At 46.5% G+C, this 20,997-nt stretch overlaps 1 protein-coding gene and 1 long non-coding RNA gene across 3 annotated transcripts in view; one reads left to right on the top strand and one right to left on the bottom strand.

The window, feature by feature from the left end:
- Positions 1-385: 385 nt before the first annotated feature.
- On the bottom strand, positions 386-9,049 carry LOC150062540 (uncharacterized). The gene is made up of 3 exons (XR_016536016.1): positions 8,781-9,049; positions 7,242-8,511; positions 386-1,168 (listed from the first exon to the last, which is right to left on the bottom strand). It is a non-coding gene; the product is annotated as an uncharacterized LOC150062540 (long non-coding RNA).
- A 422-nt stretch (positions 9,050-9,471) lies between these two features.
- The window catches only part of Clstn1 (calsyntenin 1), a 70,156-nt gene continuing 58,630 nt past the window's right edge, over positions 9,472-20,997 (top strand). Inside the window, exon 1 of one of the 2 annotated variants that reach the window (XM_090335879.1) lies at positions 9,472-9,637. In XM_090335879.1, coding sequence (XP_090192005.1) covers positions 9,517-9,637 — 121 coding nt within the window. In that variant the 5' untranslated portion in view covers positions 9,472-9,516. The remainder of the gene's footprint in view (positions 9,638-20,997) is intronic. The other variant, XM_090335880.1, reaches the window with a different exon arrangement.

Here is a 20,997-nt window from a genome sequence, read left to right on the forward strand (position 1 = left end):
TGAGATCTAAAGATCGCAGTTCAAAGCCAGCCTGGGCACTAAAGTCCATGAGACTCTTATCTCCATTTAACCCCTAGAAACTGGAAGTGGGGCTGAGGCTCATGGGGCCTCAGAGTTCAAGCCCCATGTGCCACGCTCCCCCCCCCTCCAAAAAAAAAAAAAAAGCCAGAAGTGGTTCTGTGGCTCTAGCCTTGAGAAAGCCCAAGGACACTGCTCAGGCCCTGAGTTCTGGGCCCAGAACTGGCAAACAAAACAAAACAAAAACAGTAGAGTTGCATGTATACAGGGACAACTGTGGGTGAACGCTATCAGTTGTAGGTAAAAGGAAATTCTGAGTAGCTGTATACTATGAATATGCTATTTCAACTAAAAGATGAAAGTCTTCTTCTTCTTCTTCTCCTTCCTCTTCCTTTTCTTCTTCTTCTTCCTCTTCCTTTTCTTCTTCTTTTTGTGGGTCATAGGGCTTGAACTTGGCCTGGGCGTTGTCCCTAAGCTCTTCAGCTCAAGGCTACAGCCCTACCCTTGAGCCAAGCCCCACTTCCTGTTTTCTAGAGGTTAACTGGAGATAAGAGTCTCAGGTCCTTTTGTGCCCAGCTGGCTTTGAACCTTGATCCTCAGATCTCAGCCTCCTGAGTAGCTAGGACTAAAGGCATGAGTCACCAGTGCCTGGCTTCAGGAGACTCTTATCTCTAATTAAACACCAAAGCCAGAAGTGGAATTGTAGCTCAAGGTGGTAGAGTGCCAGGTGTATGTGGAAAAAGTTATGGAAGAGCTTGAAGCCCTGAGTTCAAGCCGTAGTACTGCCATACAAAGAGAGAAGGGCTGTGTGTGCACATACGGGTAAGGGGAGGATCCGGCCTGGGGTGGGCAGGATACCCTTGGTCAGGGACCCCCTTTCCTGCTGCTCTTCTCTCACATCTTGGATCCTTCCAGGGCACCCACCACAATATGAGCTCTCAGAGCTGGAGGGAGGAGGGAGCAGACAGGCCAGGCAGACCTTTCTCCTTGGTGCCATCTGCCTTCCCGTGGCTTTGCAGAAATGTGTGTATGGGGGGCGGGGGTTGATAGTAGCTTCAGTTATATAGCCAGACAGATCTAAGTTGGAGTTGATCTTAGCTGTGTGATTCTGGGCAAAACACTTAACCTTTCTGAGCTCTGGTGTCCTTATCTGTAAAAGAAGGATAATAATTATATTCATTGCGTGGGATTGCAGTCAGCATGAAATCAGACAATGCAAGTAGCATGCTTTGTGTAGAGCTGGCTCACAGCAAACAATGTGGGAGCTGAGCTTGTTATTTCTTGATCTCTGGGGGGGTGATTAATCCTGCTACCCAAATGAGGAAGGAGGGAAAGGAAATATCCCCGAGCAACAATGTGAGCCAGGAGCTCAGGAGGGCCAGAGTCTGGCTCTTAATTTTTCCTCCCCACCACTTCCCCCTCCCCTCCCTCCACCCCCTTTCCCTTTTTTCCCTTCCCTTTCATTTCCCTTCCTTTCTTCCTTTCTGTCCTCTTCTTTCTTTCCTTTTCTTTTCCCCTTCCCTTCTCCTTTCTTCCTCCCTTCCTTTCTGCTAGGGATTGATCACTCTTGGGTTTTTTTTTTTTTGCCCCTTGAACTCGGGACCTGAGCACTGTCCTTGGGCTTTCTCAAGGCTAGAGCTTTACCACTTAAGTGATGGCACCAATTCCGGGTTTTTTTTTCCCTCTATGTAAGTGGTACCAAGGAATTGAACCCCGGTCTTTGTGCATGCTAGGCAAGCATCTTACCACTAGGCGAAACTCCCAGCCCTTGCTCTTGATTTTTCCTGGCACTTTTGGCCCTGTGAGCTTTAAGACCAACAAAATTATATCGGACAAAAAAGGCCAGAGAAGCCTATATGAGGTTGGAGGTTGAATCCAGGGCCTTGAATGCGTTAGGCAAATACTCCACTGCTGAGCCCACCCTCGGCTGTGCTGGCCGTGCTTTAGGAGTCACCCAATAAACTTTTGCTTCCCATCAATTTAATGGAGATAGAGAAAAACTGCTATCCTCAAGTGCATGCAGATGCCCTCTGAAAAAGGAGTGTACTAAACAAATGAGAATTCAGATGCTATGTGGGTATTTTGTTTTTGTTTGGATACTGGATTGAACTCGGGCCTTTGGGCTTATAAGACAAGTATTCTACCACTTCAACTAGGTCTCCATACCTTTAGTCTTTGTTTTATTTTTGCTGGTCCTGGGGTTTGAACCTGGCCTTGGTGCTGTCCCTGAGCCTCTTTGTGCTCAAGGCTAGTGTTCTACCACTTGAGTCACAGTGCCATTTCCAACTTTTTCTGAATAGTTTATTGGAGATAGGAGTCTGGCTTTGAACCACAATCTTCAGATCTCAGCCTCTTAAATAGCTAGTATTACAGGCATGAGCCACCAGTGTTGTTTTGTTTGTTTCTTAAAGATTTTACTAACAGGGGCCAGGAGTTTGGCCTAGTGGTTAAAGTGCTTGCCTAGCATGCATGAAGACCCGGGTTCGATTCCTCGGTACCACATACATAGAAAAAAGTCGGAAGTGGTGCTGAGGCTCAAGTGGTAGAGCTCTAGCCTTGAGAAAGTCCAAGGACAGTGCTCAGGCCCTGAGCTCAAGCCCAGGATTGGCAAAAAAAAAAAGGGGGCCGGGAGTTTGGCCTAGTGGTTAAAGTGCTTGCCTAGCGTGCATGAAGACCCGGGTTCGATTCCTCTGTACCACATATGTAGAAAAAAGCTGGAAGTGGTGCTGAGGCTCAAGTGGTAGAGCTCTAGCCTTGAGAAAGTCCAAGGACAGTGCTCATGCCCTGAGCTCAAGCCCAGGACTGGCAAAAAAAAAAAAAAAAAGATTTTATTAACACTGATTTTGTGGGGGGGAGGGTCATGGGGCTTGAACTTGGCCCAGGTGCTCTCCCTGAGCTCTTCAGCTCAAGGCTACCACCCTACCCTTGGGCCTGAGCATTGTCCCTAAACTCTTCAGCTCTAGGCTACTGCCCTACCCTTGAGTCAAGCTTTACTGCCCATTTTCTAGAGGTTAATTGGAGATAAGAGTCTTAGGGCCTATTATGCCCCACAGGCTTTGAACCTTGACTCTCAGATCTCAGCCTCCAGAGTAGCTTAGCTAGGATTACAGGCGTGAGCTACCATGCCTGGCAACACTGATGTTTTATATCATATTTCAAATGTCATGTTTAATAAACAAGCACTCAAGAAGGGAATCTCTATATACAATCACTGGCACATAAATTTTAGAACATAATTAAAATTAAGCTGAGAGTTTGTATGTCATGGATACATATGGATTTTTTTTTTTTTTTTTTTTTTTTTTTGCCATTCCTGGCCACTGTCCTTGGACTTTCTCAAGGCTAGAGCTCTACCACTTGAGCCTCAGCACCACTTCCGGCTTTTTTCTATGTATGTGGTACCGAGGAATTGAACCCGGGTCTTCATGCATGCTAGGCAAGCACTTTAACCACTAGGCCAAACTCCCAGCCCACATATGGATCTTTTGTTTGGTCTCCCTCACCTTTGCCCAGGCTAACCTCTATAACTCTCAAACTTTTGATCCTCCATTCTCACCGGAATTATAGGTATAAGCATGAATGTGATTAATAGAGTCATCATTTCCTGTGACTTGTCAAAGCATACCATATGTACCAGCGTCCTCTCCAGAGCACTAGCCATGAGCTGGCAATCTTCCACCAGCCCCATGCTGAGCTAAGGAGGCATTATTGTCACTGCTCTGCCTGTTTTATAGATGAGGTCACTAAAGCTCAGAAAATTTAGCTTGTCTGTTTTTTTTTTTTTTTTTAGCAGAACCAAGGTTTGCCTCAATCAAACTCATTCATGAGGCAGGCACAGGTATTCAGAAGGCTGAGAACTGAGAATTGAAGTGGAAAAGTCTATGAGACTCTTACCTACAATTAACCATCAACAAGCTGGAAGCGAAGCTGTGGTTTAAGTAGTAGAAAGAAAAGCTATGGACAGATCTCAGGCCCTGAGTTCAAGCCCCATTTCTGGTGTGCATGCATGTGCGTGCGCGCGCGCGCGCACACACACACACACACACACACACACACACACACACCTTTCATGATACAGCAAAGATAGAGCTGCTTTTGTATTGAAAAAATTTTAAGTTAACATACACCAATAACTGGAGAGCATTTGTGATAATCCCATTTTATGTAGAGAATACTTTCAACAAATAAATCTGCTCTATTATATTTCCCTACCCTCTTCCTCCCATTTTATATATCCTCTTTTTTGGTCATGGGACTTGAACTCTGGGCCAAGGCACTGTCCCTGAGCTCGTTAGCTCAAGGCTACTGCCCTACCCCCTTGTGCCATAGCACCACATCCTGTTTTCTGGTGGTTAATTGGAGTTAAGAGTCTCACCCTCTTTAGTGCCCAGGCTGGCTTTGAACTGTGATCCTCAGATCTCAGCCTCCTGGGTAGCTAGGATTTCAGGCGTGAGCCACCGATTCTGGCTTCATTTATTCTTTTGATAAAGAGTTTCTATGTTGGCTTTGAACTCTTAGGCTCAAGTGACCTTCCCACTTCAGCCTCTTGAGTGGCTGTGACTATAGCTATGGGCCACCATACTACTTTTTCTTTCCATCTCCCTAGTCCCAGGAAGTCTGGCAAAGTTCCAGCTAAAACCCAGGTGTCTTCACTCTGAGTTCAGTGCCATTTGTGCGGGGGGTTCAGAAAGTAGCTTTGCTTTCTCTTCCATGTTGATAAGTGACCCCCATTTCTGTCCTGATCTTTTTTTCCTCCCTACTTGTCCCTGGAGTCTTGTGGGAGCTGAGGGTGGCTAGCGTGCCTTGCATTTGGTTTCTGCATCCTCAGGGGTGGGGACCACCCCTTCCCACGTGTTTGCTGTCCAGTACACTCAGTGTATAATTACTGCTGCAGAATAAATATCCATTGCCCCCTCCACCACACACAGAGTGGTTCTTGTACCTCCCCCAGCCATCCATCCAAAGAGGGGACAGAAAGAGGCCTCGAGCCAACACTGGTCTGTGGTGGGAGGGAGGCAGCAGTGTAAGTAGAAATCTTTGTCCCTCTTTGAGGGCACAGAAGCGAGCTGCCTGCTCTCCGTGGGAAGGTGAGGTTTTCCTTCCTTGGTAATTTTGGCTAGCCAATGATAACTGATGCTTCCTGTGTGGGAAGCCTCTTAGCTCCTTTGCAACTGCAGAGCCATAGTTAAGGCGAGAAAGCCCACTGCTCTCAACTGGATACCATGGAGCCTGGTGGAGATCTCAGGCTGCCCTTTCTGACGTCAAGGCTTCTTGCCACCATCTGAACGGTTCTAAGTTCCCAGCCATGAACACAATGAATGGCCTTTCTTTTTCGGTGCCGGTACTGGGGCCTGAACTCAGAGTCTAGTCAGCGTCCCTCAGCATTTTCTCTAAAGGCTGGTACTCTCCCACTTAAGCCACAGTTCCACGTTGGCTTTTTGGTGGTTAACTGGAGATAAAACTCTCAGGGACTTCTAGCCAGGGCTGCCTTTGACCGTTGATCCTCCTATTTCAGCCTCCTGAGTAGGTAGACTTATAGGTGTGAGCCACTGTGCCTGGCTGAGAACAGCCAATGCCTCACACTTGCTTCCAGCTACAGACACCATGCTCTCGACTCTATTCCTCACAACACCAGTGAGGAGGGTGCTAAGTTGTCCCCGTTTTACACATGGAGACACTGAGATGGGAGGGGTTAAGAACCTTACTCAAGGTCACAGAGTAAAAAAAAAGAAGGCCCAAGTGGCCAAAAAATTAAAAATAATAAAAAAAAAAAAGACTGCTTTTTGAAAAGCAAATATTCGAAACAATCCTTCCACAGGGGAGAAATGTTTCTCAGTAAAGGCCTGATGAAGTATACTCTTGTATGTCCATACAATGGATAACTATGTAGCTGTTAAAAAAAAAAAAGAATATTGCTGGGTGCAGTGGCTCTCACCTGTCATCCTAGCTACTCAGGAGGCTGAGATCTGAGGATTGTGGTTCAAAGCTAGCCCAGGCACTAAAGTCCAAGAGATTCTTACCTCCAATTAACCACTAGAAAACCGGAAGTACCGCTGTGGCTCAAGGGACAGGGCAGTAGCTTTGAGCTGAAGATTTCAGCGACAGTGCCTAAGCCCAGTTCAAGCCCCATAACCAACCCCCCCCCCAAAAAAAGAATATTTGCTGGGCATCCATGGCTCACCTCTGTAATCCTAGCTACTCAGGAGGCTGAGATCTGAGATCTCTAAGATTCCATTCCCTACTTTGCTAGGGATTGCACCCAAAGCATCCTGCCTACTGTGCAAGCCATCTACTACTGAGATATACCTTCAGTCCAACCACATATACATGTATAAGTGTGCATATACAAATATATGGATATATAGTTAAGGGAAAATATCAAGATGCAGAAGAGCAGGTGTTATATTCTGCTTTTTATCTCAGAAAGGGGAAAGAAAATCAAAATTTTTTAAAAAATCATGAAACGATAGGCCAAAAACCTCCAGCAGAAGGAAGAGGGGATAGGGAGGGGGAAGGAGGAGTGGATCTGGCTTTCTTAGCACTCCTTGCTTTCTAGATGGAACTTTGGAACCCTATAAATATTTAATATGCCTATAAAATTGAATTACTCTGAAATTTACTAAAAGGAAATGGATAGAAATGGGTTTGAACCCAAGTCTACCCAGCTAGAAATCTGGCTTCTGTTTCTACCATCATTTTACCTGCCACTATTCTCTGTAGCTAGGCTCAGTGATAGAGACATTTCCTACTGTATACATGCCTTGGGGCTGATTCAGAGTATTGTCAATCAAGAAAGGAAACTGAGGAAAGGAGGGAGAGAAAGAGGGAATGATGGAAGAAAGAAGGAAGGGAAAGAAAGCCAAAAAGGAAGGGAGGGAAGAAGGGATGGGAGGAAGGATTTGAGGGAGATAGTTAAACCTCTTCTAGTAGCAATGAATTGAAATGGTCAGGCTATCAGAAGGCAGAGTCTGGGCTACCTCTGGCCCTTCCTGGGGCTTCTGGGGTCCGTGGTGGTGGTGGTTGGGGGGAGGTGGAGACCTCAGGACTTGAGCAGTGGTCATCAGTGCTTTCATAGGATTTTCCTAACCTGTGGTCGTAGCCCTGAGGTGGATTTGTTCCCAACATAGCATTGAGAGCGCCTTGAATAACTGCTTATCTGCTCGTGACTCTATTCCACAAACTCGCCCAGTACACACAGTGCAGCCCAGCAATCCCGTGCCCACCTGGGAATGGCTCTGCATGGCTGGGTTGATGGAGAACCTTCCTGCCTGCCAGCTCATTTCCTCCTTTTCAGGGGGACTCTGGACCTTAGAATGAACATCTCCAGAGGGGAGCCCAGGCTCCCTGAGACCTGCCTCTCACACACTTGTACAGCTGGGTGGTAGGCAGCCAGAGCTCGAGGCCCCATCTCCCTCCCTGTGTGGGAGAGCTTAATGGCTGGCTTCCAGTTAGGGAACCCAGTTTTGGTATCTGTGGGAATAATTTCACAAATGAGCTAAGACATCATTTTGGGTTCTGAGAGACAGGAAATTGAATTCCAGGGGTCCTCATTTCTAGCATGTGTTCTTGAGCAAATTTGCTATTTTGCTCTTCAGTATGATCAGAACAATAGAAGGACGGTTGTATAGGGCCCCTGCATGAGTGGCTGAAGACAATGTCCTTTGCACGTAAAGAACTTGGTTCTGAGGCTTTTGCAGGGGGCAGCATCTTGAAACTCAAAACAAAACAAAAACCTTTGTGACCTGTCCACTTATTGCTTCTCCTTCAGAAGTTCAAGTCTTCCTTGACCAGCTTACAAAGCACTTCTGATATCCTCCAGTCGTGCGTCTTTCCTACTGGCCCAGGATCCTGGAGGCTGCATCTGTTGGGTAGCTTGCTTGGTTTAGATCAGGGCCCTCCCACCACGAATCCTCAATTCAGAGCCATCCCCATCTCCAGGCTCTTTTAAGGACTAATTATCACAAGCTCTGAAAAGTGCCAGTAGGGCTGAGGCTATTGTCAGGCTGACCGGAAGTCAAGATTACAGACTTTTCTGGCTTCATAAAAAAGTGTCAATCTGAGCTTTACCCGCTGGACCAACTCTCATGTGGGCAGAATCTCAGCATGTGCAGGTTGCCCTGAGCTCACCAGCTGTCTGTCTGCCCCACCTGCTGTTGCATCTTTTTCATCTCCTGCTTTGTTTCTCTATGAGACAGTGAGGGTGAGGACATAGAGGTCAGGATTCTAAACACTGAAGAGCTTTTGTTTGTGTTTTTAATAGAACTGAATTCATTAAGTTTTCCTTCATTCCATCAGCCTCTGGACTCCAAACATGGATCTGAGATTAGACCTTTCTGATGTTATGTCCTGAAGATCTCAAAGGTTCCGGGAAATTTGTGGAGTACATTTTGTTTTACTCCTCTGAGAGGTGAGCTCCATGATAATAATAGCCAGGCTCTGGTGGTCTCCGGAAGCTGAGATCCAAGGGTCTCTCAAATCCCATACACCTCTTGTCTCCAATGACCACCAAAAAAAAAAAAAAAAAGCTAGATGTGGAGCTGTGGCTCATGTGGTAGAACACCAGCCTTGAGCAAAAGAGCTCAGGACAGCGTCCTGAGTTCAAGCCCCAAGGATCCCCCCACTCCCAAATGGCAGGGGAGACTTCCTGGGTAACTTCAGAGGGCGGCTCCCCCTTCCCCAGCCCTGCCGCCCAGGGGGCTGGACCTCTGCCCCACCCACACGCGGGTCACACCTCAGTGGGCCGACCTCCTCTCCCTCCCTACCTTTCTCCAGCACGAGCTCCTCCTCACCACCCCCTCCACTGGGCACAAGAGGACACTGAGGCTCTAGGAGGGGACTCGACTGGCACCGGGAGGTCGAGGGCGCCGGTATCTGTTCCACTAGGGTAGTGGGGGAGGGAGGCGCGGGCCCGCAGACCCCGCCCGCTCGGGAGCGCGCGTGGGGGGTGACTCGATGCCCCGGGGCGCGTCCGGGGGGTGCAGCCCCCGGGTCCCGCGCGTTCGCTGGGGAGCCATCCCGTCACTCATCCCCGGACGCATCCCCGCAGGAGCGCGCGCGGGCTCCACCTGCAGGCTCCGGCGCGCGCCCGCGGCTCCCCTCCCCGCGCGCGCCCCGGGACCCTCCTCCCCCGGCGCGCGCGCGCTCCCGGCCCCCCGCGTTCCCGCGCGCGCCGCGCGGCCCTCCCTTCCCCGCCCCTCCCCGCCCCCGGCCGGGTACCCTGGTCGGACCCGAGAGAGAGCGCCGCCGCCATCTTAGTTGCTGCCGCTGCCTCCAGCGAAACGGTTCTCGGAGGTGGGAGGGCGCCCGCGGCCGAGCGCGCGGCCCGGCGTCACGTCACGGCGGCTGCGGCGGCGGCGCCTCCTCAGACTCAGACTCCGGCTCCGGTGCCCGCCGCGCCGCTCGGCAGCCGGCCCCGGGCGGTGAGGACTCGGCTCGGCGTCCCGCGCGTCTTCCTGCCGCTCCTGCCGCGGGCCGGCCGCGGCGCCGGGAGCCGGAGCGATGCTGCGCCGCCCCGCGCCCGCGCTGGTCCCAGCCGCCGGGCTGCTGCCGCTGCTACTGACCGGGCTGCTGGGCGGCGGCGGCGGCGGCGGCGGCGGCGGCGGCGTCTGGGCCGCGCGAGGTAAGCGGGGGCCGCGTTTGCGCGCGGGGTTGAGGATCCGAGGGCTGCCGTCAGGTCGGGGCCCCGGGTTCGAATCCCGGGGAGAGGGAGCCAGGCCGGAGAGTCGGGTCACACGCACGGCTGCCCTACGGAGTCCGATGGTGGGGGTCGGGTCCGCTCCGGAGGACGTGGGCACGCGCTGCAGATGCCCCCGGGGAAGCCCGGCGGGCGGGCGGGCGGGGCGCCTGCGCCCTGGGCGCCCCCCTCCCCGCGGCCCCAGGGCGCTGCGCGGATCGGGCGGGCGCACCGGCGGGGGCACCGGCCAGCCCACCCTGCCCGCCGCCCCCGGAGGCCGCCGGGGTCCGGGCGCTCGGCCCGGGGTGCGCGCCCCGTTCTCGGCGGGCGCTTATGTAAGAGCCCACCCGGGCGCCGTCCCGCGACGCCGGTCCTCCGCGCCTGCGGGGCGCGCGGCGCGTGGACCCCACCGCGTCGCCCCGTCCTGCCGCCTCCCCCGGGTCCTGAAAACCGAGTCTCCTGCGGGACGAGCGGAGCCCGGAACCGCTCGCTCTTCTCCCGTTTTTTATTCTTTCCATGCGGTGTGAGACCGCGGCCACCCTGGGCGCCAGACCTGCCTCCAGGTCCCGCAGTCTCTGATTTAGGTGGACCGCGCGCGGCGTAGACCATGGCCTTGGCAGACCAGCAAAGCCTCTGGGATCGCAGGCTGGAAATGGTTTATAGTTAGGTGGCACATAGGCTTTTTTTTGTGGCAAACCGATTCTTTTTTATTTTAACCTTCATCCACTTAACCTTTTAAACGTTACCTGCTTTCTGATAATGACTGATCTTGCCAATGAAACGCTTACGCATTGCAGATAGAGGTTTCCGAATGGATCTTGAAAGCATAAACATTTCCCTAGTCTTGGACCAAAGTAATCCAGGGGTAGCCTATTCTTCTGATATATATATATATATGATATATATGTGCATACACATATACATAGGTGTGTGCATACGAATTTTTGGAAAGGAGGATTGATAGAAGCCCGATTGAAATAGACGTATTGCAACTTAGCAAGCTTTTTAAAAAACATTTTCTAGTTTCTTCCTGAGCATGACTTATGGAAAGAAAGAAGTATGGGGGTTCACAGATTAAAGAGCAGGAGAGGCCAAATACATCTTTTGTTCCAATGTGCCTTTCTTCACATCAAGGATGATAAACTTTGAATACTTCCTTTATTTCCTCTCTAACATTCTGTCCACTCGTCAAATCCTGATCGTAGTCATTGTCTGGTTACCCTCGATTGGATTTTTAAAAGTTACATCAAGCCAAGTTTCAAATATTCTTTCCAGATGGAGAATAGAAGTCCGAAGGTCCAATATTCAAGGGGAGGGGTGGAGGCGGGCTGCTTAGAGTTTTAATTCTCTTGGGAAAACCCCACACACTGAAAAAAAAAAAACTATGTGCTTAGATTTGCTTATTTGGAAGCAGCTCAAGTGTATTTGATTTAGTCGGTGATAACATTTCTTGTTAAAACCAGTGTTTTAAAAATGTCCAGGTGTTTGGTTTCATTAATTTCTTCAGGTACTATAGATTTAAACTCATAAATATTATGGTGGACTGACAGAAATCAAATGGGCTGAATACTTAAGTCATTTGTAATCAGTCTAGTTGGCTTTCTTTTTGAGCTTTTCTTGGTGCAGTTATGGATTTCTTAGTTTTCAAAATAAAAACATTTTAAACAACATATTTTGGTGCATTTGTTCTTTCAAGATGAGGTTAGAAAATGTCTAATATTACATGAAATGCTAATAAAACAATTTCATTTTGAAATGTTATAGATGAATTTTATATGTAAATATGTAATTCATAGAGGTACTTTCTGTGGGCTTATGAGAAGATGTCTGTTTTTAACTAACATCTGAATCTCTGGCCCCTCTCCCCTTTAGGGCTGAGGATGGAACTTAGAACCTAGTATATGTTAGGCAGTAACCCTACGTACTACACTCCCAGCCTAATATCTGAGCTTTTTATTGAGCAAGACAGAATGACATGTTCATACTCCAGCTGCCTCCAGTCATGATTAGTGCCATAAAGATCATATATAAACTTCTGGCGAGAATGATAGATTTCCTCATATCATTTGCATTTCATTTGATTAATTGTTTTGAAGAAAATCCAGAGTTTCATTTTTAATTACAGCTCTAGTTCTCCAAAAAAAAAAAAAAAGTGAAGTGAATGAGAGTATTAGAAAGAACAATCTTTGGGCAGGCGGGCTGCCTGCCTTTTTTCTAGTCATAGAGATCTCAAAATAGGGCAGGAAGTAGACATGGAGGTAGAGGAAATAGAAAGTTATATGCATATTACAGAACGATAAAGGCAGTTATGGCATTTCAAAGCCAACTAAATAATTTACTGTTACTCCAATTTTCACAGACTCCTTAATATTTAAAATGGAAATATTGTGCTTTTTGTGGCTTAAAAATTGAACAGGACCAGTACAGAAAATGTGATGTGAACTCTAAGCCTTCCTCACTGCCCTGTTTGAACCATCATTTCCCTTTCTGAAGCCTGGAGATGCAAACAGTAGACACAAAATGTGTGTTGTGTGATTGAGTGAATGGATGGATCGTTGTATTTCTTTTTAGAATGCATAGTATTTTTCTATCCTAATTTCCACCTGACGCATAAATTGAATAAACTGAAAAGAAAGCCTTAGAGATGTACATTAGGGTACAGATATACATTTGCAAGCTTGAATTCTGCAGTATATATTTTCGCCTAACTTTAAAAAATGCTGACAAAATAATACTTTGGTCATATCATAGTTCTATCATTGCTGAAGAAACAATTGATATTATTAATTCAGAGTGGATTCCAGTCCAGAATCATTATCTTGATTAACTAAGCCTTTGTGAAGCTGGAAATTCACTGGTTGCATACTTTTAGAACAAGCTTAGAGGTGAGCAGTTTATAGGAATTCTTTTTCCAATGGAAGGCTTAGGAGCTCCTGTCCTATCTGTGTTGGTATTACTTGGTTTTTAGCCGAAAAAGACCATCTATTTTGGTTCTTAGATATGAAGACTAGAACCAAGAAAGGTTTTTATCAACTGTAATATTTTGCACATTGAAATTAAAAAGTCTTGTGATTTCTTTTTTTCTTTTCTTTTTTTTTTCTTTTTGTAGGTCTTGGGGCTTGGACTCGGCCTCTGCGCTGCCCCTGAGATCTTCAGACTCAAGGCTACTACCCTACCCTTGAGCCAAGCCCCACTTCCCGTTTTCTAGAGGTTAATTGGAGATAAGAGTCTCAGGTTCTTTTGTGCCCAGGCTGGCTTTGAACCTTGATCCTCAGATCTCAGCATCCTGAGTAGCTAGGATTACAGGCATGATCCACCAGCACCCGACAAGTCTTGAGATTTCTTAACATTGGTTTTAAGATTTGGTTAAGCTTACTTTAAAAGAAATTTGGATGTTTAAAATGAATTTGAGATAGGCTAAAATTTTATTTATTTATGCATGCCAGTCCTGGGGCTTGAACTCAGGGCCTGAGCACTGTCCTTGGGCTTTCTCAAGGCTAGAGCTCTGCCACTTGAGCCACAGCAACACTTCTGGCTTTTTTTTCCCCCCTATGTATGAGGTACCAAGGAATTGAACTGAAGTCTTCGTGGAGTACTATACCACTAGGCCAAACTCCCTGCACTAAAATTTTAGGAAAAAAAAATGGACTATTTTAATTGCTGCTTTCTAAAACAAAAATAACCATTTTTGGTGAGTAGAGTTTTCCAAGGTCTAAACTAAGAGCCTACTTAAGGAATTCTGGTTGAGGCTTCAACCATCTGAACCTACTTTTTCTGGCAGCAGCAGAACTAATTCAAGATCACTTTGAAAGATCTCTTTACTTCTGCAGCCTTTCCCAGAAACCAGATGTTTCTTCCCTAACCTGGACAGTTACCACTCAGTTTGTTTGTACTTCATTGATACTGGGCACTAGCTTGCTTAATGACCTTTCTTTTGAAGGGGTGGGGGGAGGGAACAGGGACTGTGCTTGAGACTCTTGTTTGTTTTCATTAGGGTTGAATCTTATCTCTTTTTCCTATCTTGGACTTATCCAGGCTGCAGCTCTGTTTGCCACTTCTCACTGAGAGGCCCAGTGTCCAGCATCCTCAGGTCAGATGTCTGGGGTGACCTGAAAATGAGTTGGTCAGCCCAGTGCTGCAGGCTCAGGGAGCAGCACATACAAAAGAAAGATCTCAGCTTTGGGACTGGGTTGCACTTCATGAAAAGGACCTGAAAAAAACACCAAGATTCCTAAGCTAGTGTAGAATGTGATGGTTTTTTCTTCATTCCATTTCTTTGTTATATTAATTGAAGAATATGGTTTAAGTAAATTATTTTGTCTGACCTTTGACTTCTTTAATGAACAATTTCTTATTTACCCAATCTTCAATCAGAATATGACTTAGAAATATGGCTTTAGACTCAAAATGCATGGTAAAACTCAGCAAAAATGAATGCCATCTTTGTTTTAATACCTACTGAAAATGAAACAAAGATACTTATTCTAGGCTTCTATACACTAAGGACACCCTACTGCTGAGCTGCACCCCAGGACCTATGGTCAAGTGTTAGAAGTCAGACGTGGGCTACATCTCAGGTTTTGTCAGAACCCTTGACCGCTGAGTACCTTCTCAAGCAAACCAGCTGGTGCACAACTGAGCTGGCACTCTGCCCCATGGTAAGATTCCTGCTTTTTCAGTGCATGTGCCAGTCCTAGGGCTTGAACTCAGTCACTATCTGAGCTTTTTTGTTTAAGGCTAGCATTCTACCAGTTGAGCCACACTCGGCTTCTGGTGTTTTGGTAGTTAATTGAGACAAGAGTTTCAGCCAGGGTGCTGGTAGCTCATGCCTGTAATCCTGGCTACCTAGGAGGCTGAGATCGGAAGGTCACAGTTTAGACTGGCTTCAAACCGTGATCCTCAGATCTCAACTTCATCTGGCGTCTGGCTCCATCATTTATTTAATTTTTATTACAAGCTTAGTTTATTTGAGCAAGGAACAATTCATGAATCAAGTATTGCAAATAACTAAAAAGTTAATGTAGCTGGTCGAGGTGACTCATGTCTATAATCCTAACTACTTAAGAGGCTGAGATCAAGGGTCTCAGCTTGATCCTGAGGCGCAGGATCAAGGTTCAAAGCCAGCTCAGGCACAAAAGGACCTGACACTCTTACCTTCAGTTAATCTCTAGAAAATAGGAAAGTGGGGCTTGGGTCAAGGGTAGGGCTGTAGCCTTGAGCCCCGAGCTCTGGGACAATGCCCAGGCCCAAGGGTAGGGTAGCTTTGAGCTGAAGAGCTCAGGGACTTCACCTAGGCTGAGTTCAAGCCCCATGACCCCCCCCTCCAACACACACAAAAAGAAAAGTTAATGTAGCTCACCTGCCTTGATCTTTGGCCTTGAGCAGGGTAGGAATTCAGGTAAGATGGGAAAACAGGAAAAGGTATTGGGAAGTAATTGGAAAAGGAACATTCTTTCAATAGATTGAAAGCAGCCACTACTTGGATCAAAATGACTGACAGCTTTTGTTTTCTAGTAGACTCAAAGTGAAGGCTGGCTGCTCTTTCTATACCCAGCACCTCCCAGGGCACAGATATACTAAGTTCTCAAAAACAAAACAAAACAAAAAACGCAATGAGAATAAATGGGAGATCGAGGCTAATAAGGAATGTGGTCACTTATGATTTGGGGAATTAAAAGCAGGTTATGTGGGCTGGGAGCGTAGCCTAGTGGTAGAGTGCTTACCTAGCATGCATGAGGCCTTGGGTTCGATCCTTCAGTATCAGGTACACAGGAAAAGCTGGAAGTGGTGCTGTGGCAAAAGTGGCAGAACATCCCCCTTGAGCAAAATGTGTTCAAGGACAGTGCCCAGATCCTGAGTTCAAGCTCCAGGACTGGCAAAATAAAAACAAAAACAAAAGCAGCCTGGAGCTGTGGCTCATGCCTGTAATCCTAGCTACTCAGGAGGCTGAGATCTGAGGATAAGGCTTACAGTCAGCCTGGGCACAAAAGGACGTGAGCCTCTTTATCTCCAGTTGACCTCTAGAAAATGGGAAGTGAAGGAAGAAAAGAAAAAGGGAAGTGGGGGCTTGGCTCTAGGGTAGGATGCAGTATCCTTGAGCTGTTGAGCTCAGGGACAGCGCCCAGGCTGAGTTCAAGCCCCATGACCCCCCCCCCCCCAAAAAAAAAAAAGTAGGTTATGTTTAACTTATGAAGATGCATTGTACTCATAAATTGACATTATTAACTTATTATGTTTAACTTGTGAGGATACATTATGCTCATAAATTGACATATTGAATGGAAACACCTTGGTACAACTACTACTTAAGCATAATAATAAAAATGAATAAAGTAAATGAAATATCTTCATGAATTATTCCAAGTTTCTTATTACTTGTGTAGTTAGTGGCAAGGATAAAAAAATAATTAAAATTCTTGGAACCTTTTTTTTTTGTATTTGTCCCCAAGTCTCTTTGTGCTCAAGGATAATACCCTACCACTAGAATCTCAGTGCCACTGGTACTTGAGTGGTTAGTTGGAGATAGGAGTCTCATGGGAACGTTTCTGCCTGGGCTGGATTCAAATTGTTATCCTCAGATTTCAGTCTCCTGAGTAGGACTACAGGTATGAGCTACCATGCCCGGCTTATCTTTTATTTTATTTATTTATTTATTTTAATAAGTAATGTCTGTGGTAGGTGGAAGTGAGTGGATGACCTTTGTTGTGTTTCTCTTTGTTTTATGTGAGGTGTGTCTTACGTTAATGTCTGGGTTGTGGGAGGTTGTGGGAGTCAGAACCCACCGAGAGAAGCAGGATGTGTAGGATGTAGGCGAGCCATGCAGATGTGGCCCGCTGCCTAGATACTGGGGAAAGCTATGGATTAGAGGTGTGGTGCTGTTGATGGAGAGGTCTTCATTGGTCTTTGTTTAGGAGTGTGAAGTGGTTGGGGAGCTGCTTGACTGACTTCAGAGATGGAAAGCATTGTCCTTGGCTGGGTATTGACCCAGGAAAAGAACAGAACTTCAGGGGAGTGTGGGAGTTCCAGTGTTGGCTCCAAGTAGCTCCTGGCTGGCTAGTATGGCTGGAAGTCACGTCCTCTCTTCTCAGGGAGGTCTTAGAGAGGCATGTAGTCACTGAATGGGGCCAGAGGTCTTGGTCCTGGCAGAGAATAAGGGTAGAGCCTGGACCCTCTTGACTTCAAAGCCAAAAGCAAAATGAAGTGAGTATGGCTATGGCAGGCCAGAGGTGATACAGGCCTGAGAGAGAAGCCAGAAAGGGCTTCCTAAAGTTTCTGCCTTTTCTAGAAACCCATTGTGTGCACGCACAGACACACACACACACTCACACACACGGTTGGAAGAGTGCTCAGAGGGACAGCCTGAGGTACTTACTCCTTGGAAGTAGTGCTGAGGCTCACTGTGGTAGAGTGCTACACTTCCATCTGGGCTGGCTTCCTACTCATATAGTCTTGCCCTGAGAGCATGGGGACCAGCAGCCATGGGCAGTCACTGCTACCATACATGGGTGAAGGTGAGACTGCAGGAAACGTTGACAAGGGAGAAGGAGAATGCTTAAATTTGAATGATCATAGCAGAGAGGAAAAGGAGCCCCACAGCCTATCTTGTAGTCTGGAGAAGGAAAGGAAGGAGAAGGAGGAGGCACTCTGGAACCTTCTGCAGGCCAGGTGCAGCACTGGGGAGAAGAGATTGGTCAGCTGGTGTGTGTTCAGCACAGGAACTGGCCAGTCCTTTCATGGGACTGTGTAGCCCAGGCTGGCCTCTGTGGTTTGTGATCTTCCTACTTCAGCTTTCTGAGAGTATAGACCTGTGCCACCATTCCTGTCTCTATCAAAGAATATTTACTAAATGCATTCCATGAAGGAATGACTATGGTCACAGTGACTTAAGGTTTTCATTAAAGAATTTGACAAAAGGGGCCTGGAGTTTGGCCTAGTGGTTAAAGTGCTTGCCTAGCATGCATGAAGACCCGGATTCGATTCCTCGGTACCACATACATAGAAAAAAGCTGGAAGTGGTGCTGAGGCTCAAGTGGTAGAGCTCTAGCCTTGAGAAAGTCCAAGGACAGTGCTCAGGCCCTGAGCTCAAGCCCAGGACTGGCAAAAAATAAATAAATAAAAAATAAAGTTATCAAAAAAAGTAAAGTTTATGTGAAGTTTTAAAATGTGATCATCATAGAATATTTTATATCATTTTCTAATGCTACTCAATCAACTAACGCTTGTTTAGACTCATATGCGTGCAAGTCCCTAGAACTACAGAGGTAAAGCTGAAGGACCACTTGAGCCTAGGAGTTTTAAGCTACCCTGGGCAGTATATCCAGGCCTAGAATCAACAAAACAAAACATTTGTACCCCTATAGTGTGTAAGATGATCCTTTTGAGATACTAAACTAATCCTCAAGGTTCTCAAATTGTTTGGCCTCATCACCCTATGGTTAAAACTTGAGGACTTTAAAAGATTTTTTTTTTTAAAGGAAAGTCAAACATGTTTTCTTTTTTTTCTCCTCCCCCCCCTTTTTTTTTTCTCTAATTCTGTGCTCGAGCCCAAGGCCTGGGCACTGTCCTTGAGCTTTTTCAAAGCTAGCACACTATACTTGAGCCACAGCACACCACTTCTGATTTTTCTGTGTATGTGGTACAGAGGAATGGAACCCAGGGCTTTGTACATGCTAGGTGAGCACTCTACCACTAGGCCACACTCCAGGCCCTCAACCATGTTTTGTAAAACAGAGGACAGGGGCTGAGGAAGAACAAACACTTGACTAGCACACGTAAAGCTTTTAGGTTTTTTTTTTTTTTTTGCCAGAACTGAAAAAAACTAGTAATTTAGTTAGAAGAGTCACTGTTTTTGCTAATCTCTTCGATGTCCATTTTAAGACATCAGTCAGATGTACATACATCCTTATGAATGTAACTGTAAACCCTCTATACATTACCCTGAAAATTAAAAAAAAAAAGACAGCCAAATTCTTCAATCTGTGCTGTCTGTCTGGTTGAAGTAGATGAAGAAAATTCAGCCTGGCACAGATACGTAGTTGGAAAAGTTAGTTTTTTTTTTTTTTTTTTTTGTGAATTCTTAGATACCCGCAGGGGTCCCTGGATCTTACCCTGTACATCTGGGGATAAGTCATCTGTAATTTACTTCTAAATAATAGGTGAAGTTGCAAAGCAAAGCTTGCAAAAGATGTATAGAAAGGAAGTAAAAGTTAATTCACTTCTTCCTGTAATTATGTTCTTCCCTTTTTTTATAGTTGAGTGGGTGGGAAGGGGCCCGAGGATAGTTCTCAAGTCTGGTCTGGGCTCTCAGTACATGCCGCCATTGCCCAGGAGCCTGTGTGCCTGTCAGTGACAACTATGGTTTTATTTTTTAATTTTTTTTTGCCAGACCTAGGGCTTGGACTCGGGGCCTGAGCACTGTCCTGTGCTTTCTCAAGACTAGAGCTCTACCACTTGAGCCACAGCACTACTTCCAGCTTTTTCTATGTATGTGGTACTGAGGAATCGAACTGAGGGCTTCGTGCATGCAAGGCAAGCAGTCTACCACTAGGCTACTCTCCTGGCCCATGACTGTAGTTTTATTTACTTTTTCTTTTTCTTTTTTTTTTTGCCAGTCCTGGGCTTGAGCTCAGGGCCTGAGCACTGTCCTTGGACTTTCTCAAGGCCAGAGCTCTACCACGTGAGCCTCAGCACCACTTCCGGCTTTTTTCTATGTATGTGGTACCAAGGAGTCGAACCCAGGTCTTTGTGCATGCTAGGCAAGCACTCTACCATTAGGCTAAACTCCCGGCCCCTTTATTTTATTTTTCATTTTCACTGTCTTTTTATTTTGAAAATTTAATTTTATTGTCAAGGTGTTGTACAGAGGTGTTACAGTTACATATGTAACAGCACATTTTTTGTTGAACATTGTTACCCCCTCCCATGTTTTTTCTCCTACTTGCCCTTCCCACCCACATCCTTCCCCCGCCCCCGTGGTTTTATTTTTGCCTTTATAGTAGGACACTGATTTTTGGAAATATTCTTGCTTGCTTGCCTGACTGGTGCTTTACTGCTTGAGACATGCTTTGAATTTTGCTGCTTACTTTAGACATGGAATTCAGAAAACTTATTGTTGAATTGGTCTTAGACAGTTATCTTCCAAATCCTAGCCTCCTGAGTAGCTAGAATTTGAGGCATGAGCCACCAGTGCTGGTCCTAGGGCTTGAACTCAGGGCCTGGGTGCTGTTCCTGAGCTTTTGTGCCCAAGGCTAGTGCTCTACCACTTGAGCCACAGTTCCACTCTGGCCTTTTGGTGGTAGTTAATTGGAGTTAAGAATCAGGGACTTTTCTGTCCTAGCTGGCTTTTTTTCCCCCCAGTATTGGGGCTTGAACTTAGGGCTGAGCATTGACCTTGAGCTTTTCTAAAAGCTAGAGCTCTACCACTGGAGCCACAGCACAGCACCACTTCTGGCTTTTGTATGTATGTGGTACCAAGAAATTGAACCTGAGTCTTCGTGCATGCTAGGCAAGCACTCTACCGTAGGCCAAACTCCCACCCCCAGCTGGCTTTTAGCCATGATCCTCAAATCTCAGCCTCCTGCATAGTTAGGATTATAGGTATGGGCCACTAGCAGCTGACCAGCTTTTTTTTTTTTTTTTTTTTTTTGGTTTGGCAGTCCTGGGGCTTGAACTCAGGGCCTGAGCACTGTCCTTGGGTTTTCTCAAGGGTAGAACTGTACCACTTGAGCCACAGTGCCACTTTTGGCTTTTTTGTTTGTATGTGGTACTGAGGAATCGAACCCAAGTCTTTGCACTCTACCACTAGGCCAAACTCCCAGGCTCTTTTTTAAGGTTTACTTGTTAACCAAAAAATTACCTTTTTTGTTTATTTTGCTAAAGTGGCCTTTTAAAGACCTTTAAATGGTTGCTTTCATTGTTAAACACCCATTCAACTAACCTGATAAGCAGAGTTCATGCTGTTGTTTGCTTTATTATTTTCCTGTGAAATCAGTTGGGGTTGCTCAGCATCTGGCTTTCCCCAGGAACACTTAGGCCTGATGGGAGCCTGCACAGGGTGGGCTAGTGGGAAAGGTTGTGAACTGCTGTTCTAGGGCCATTTGTTTGCTTGCTTGCTTTGGCCTTATCCTTGATGTCCTTGCCTAGACTACATTCCATAAATCCAGTTTCCCCTTGAGAGGCCATCTAATCCTTTCTACCCTTTTATGTGAGAGAGAGTCCTTTACTTTGAAACCTGGCAATTTGCCTCCTCACTTAAATAGGCTCTGGTTACTTGTATATTATTGCATTAGGATGTTAAGTACTTTTAA

This window comes from Megascapheus bottae, chromosome 6, assembly GCF_031878675.1.
Source record: "Megascapheus bottae isolate mThoBot1 chromosome 6, mThoBot2.hap1, whole genome shotgun sequence".
NCBI lineage: Eukaryota > Metazoa > Chordata > Mammalia > Rodentia > Geomyidae > Megascapheus > Megascapheus bottae.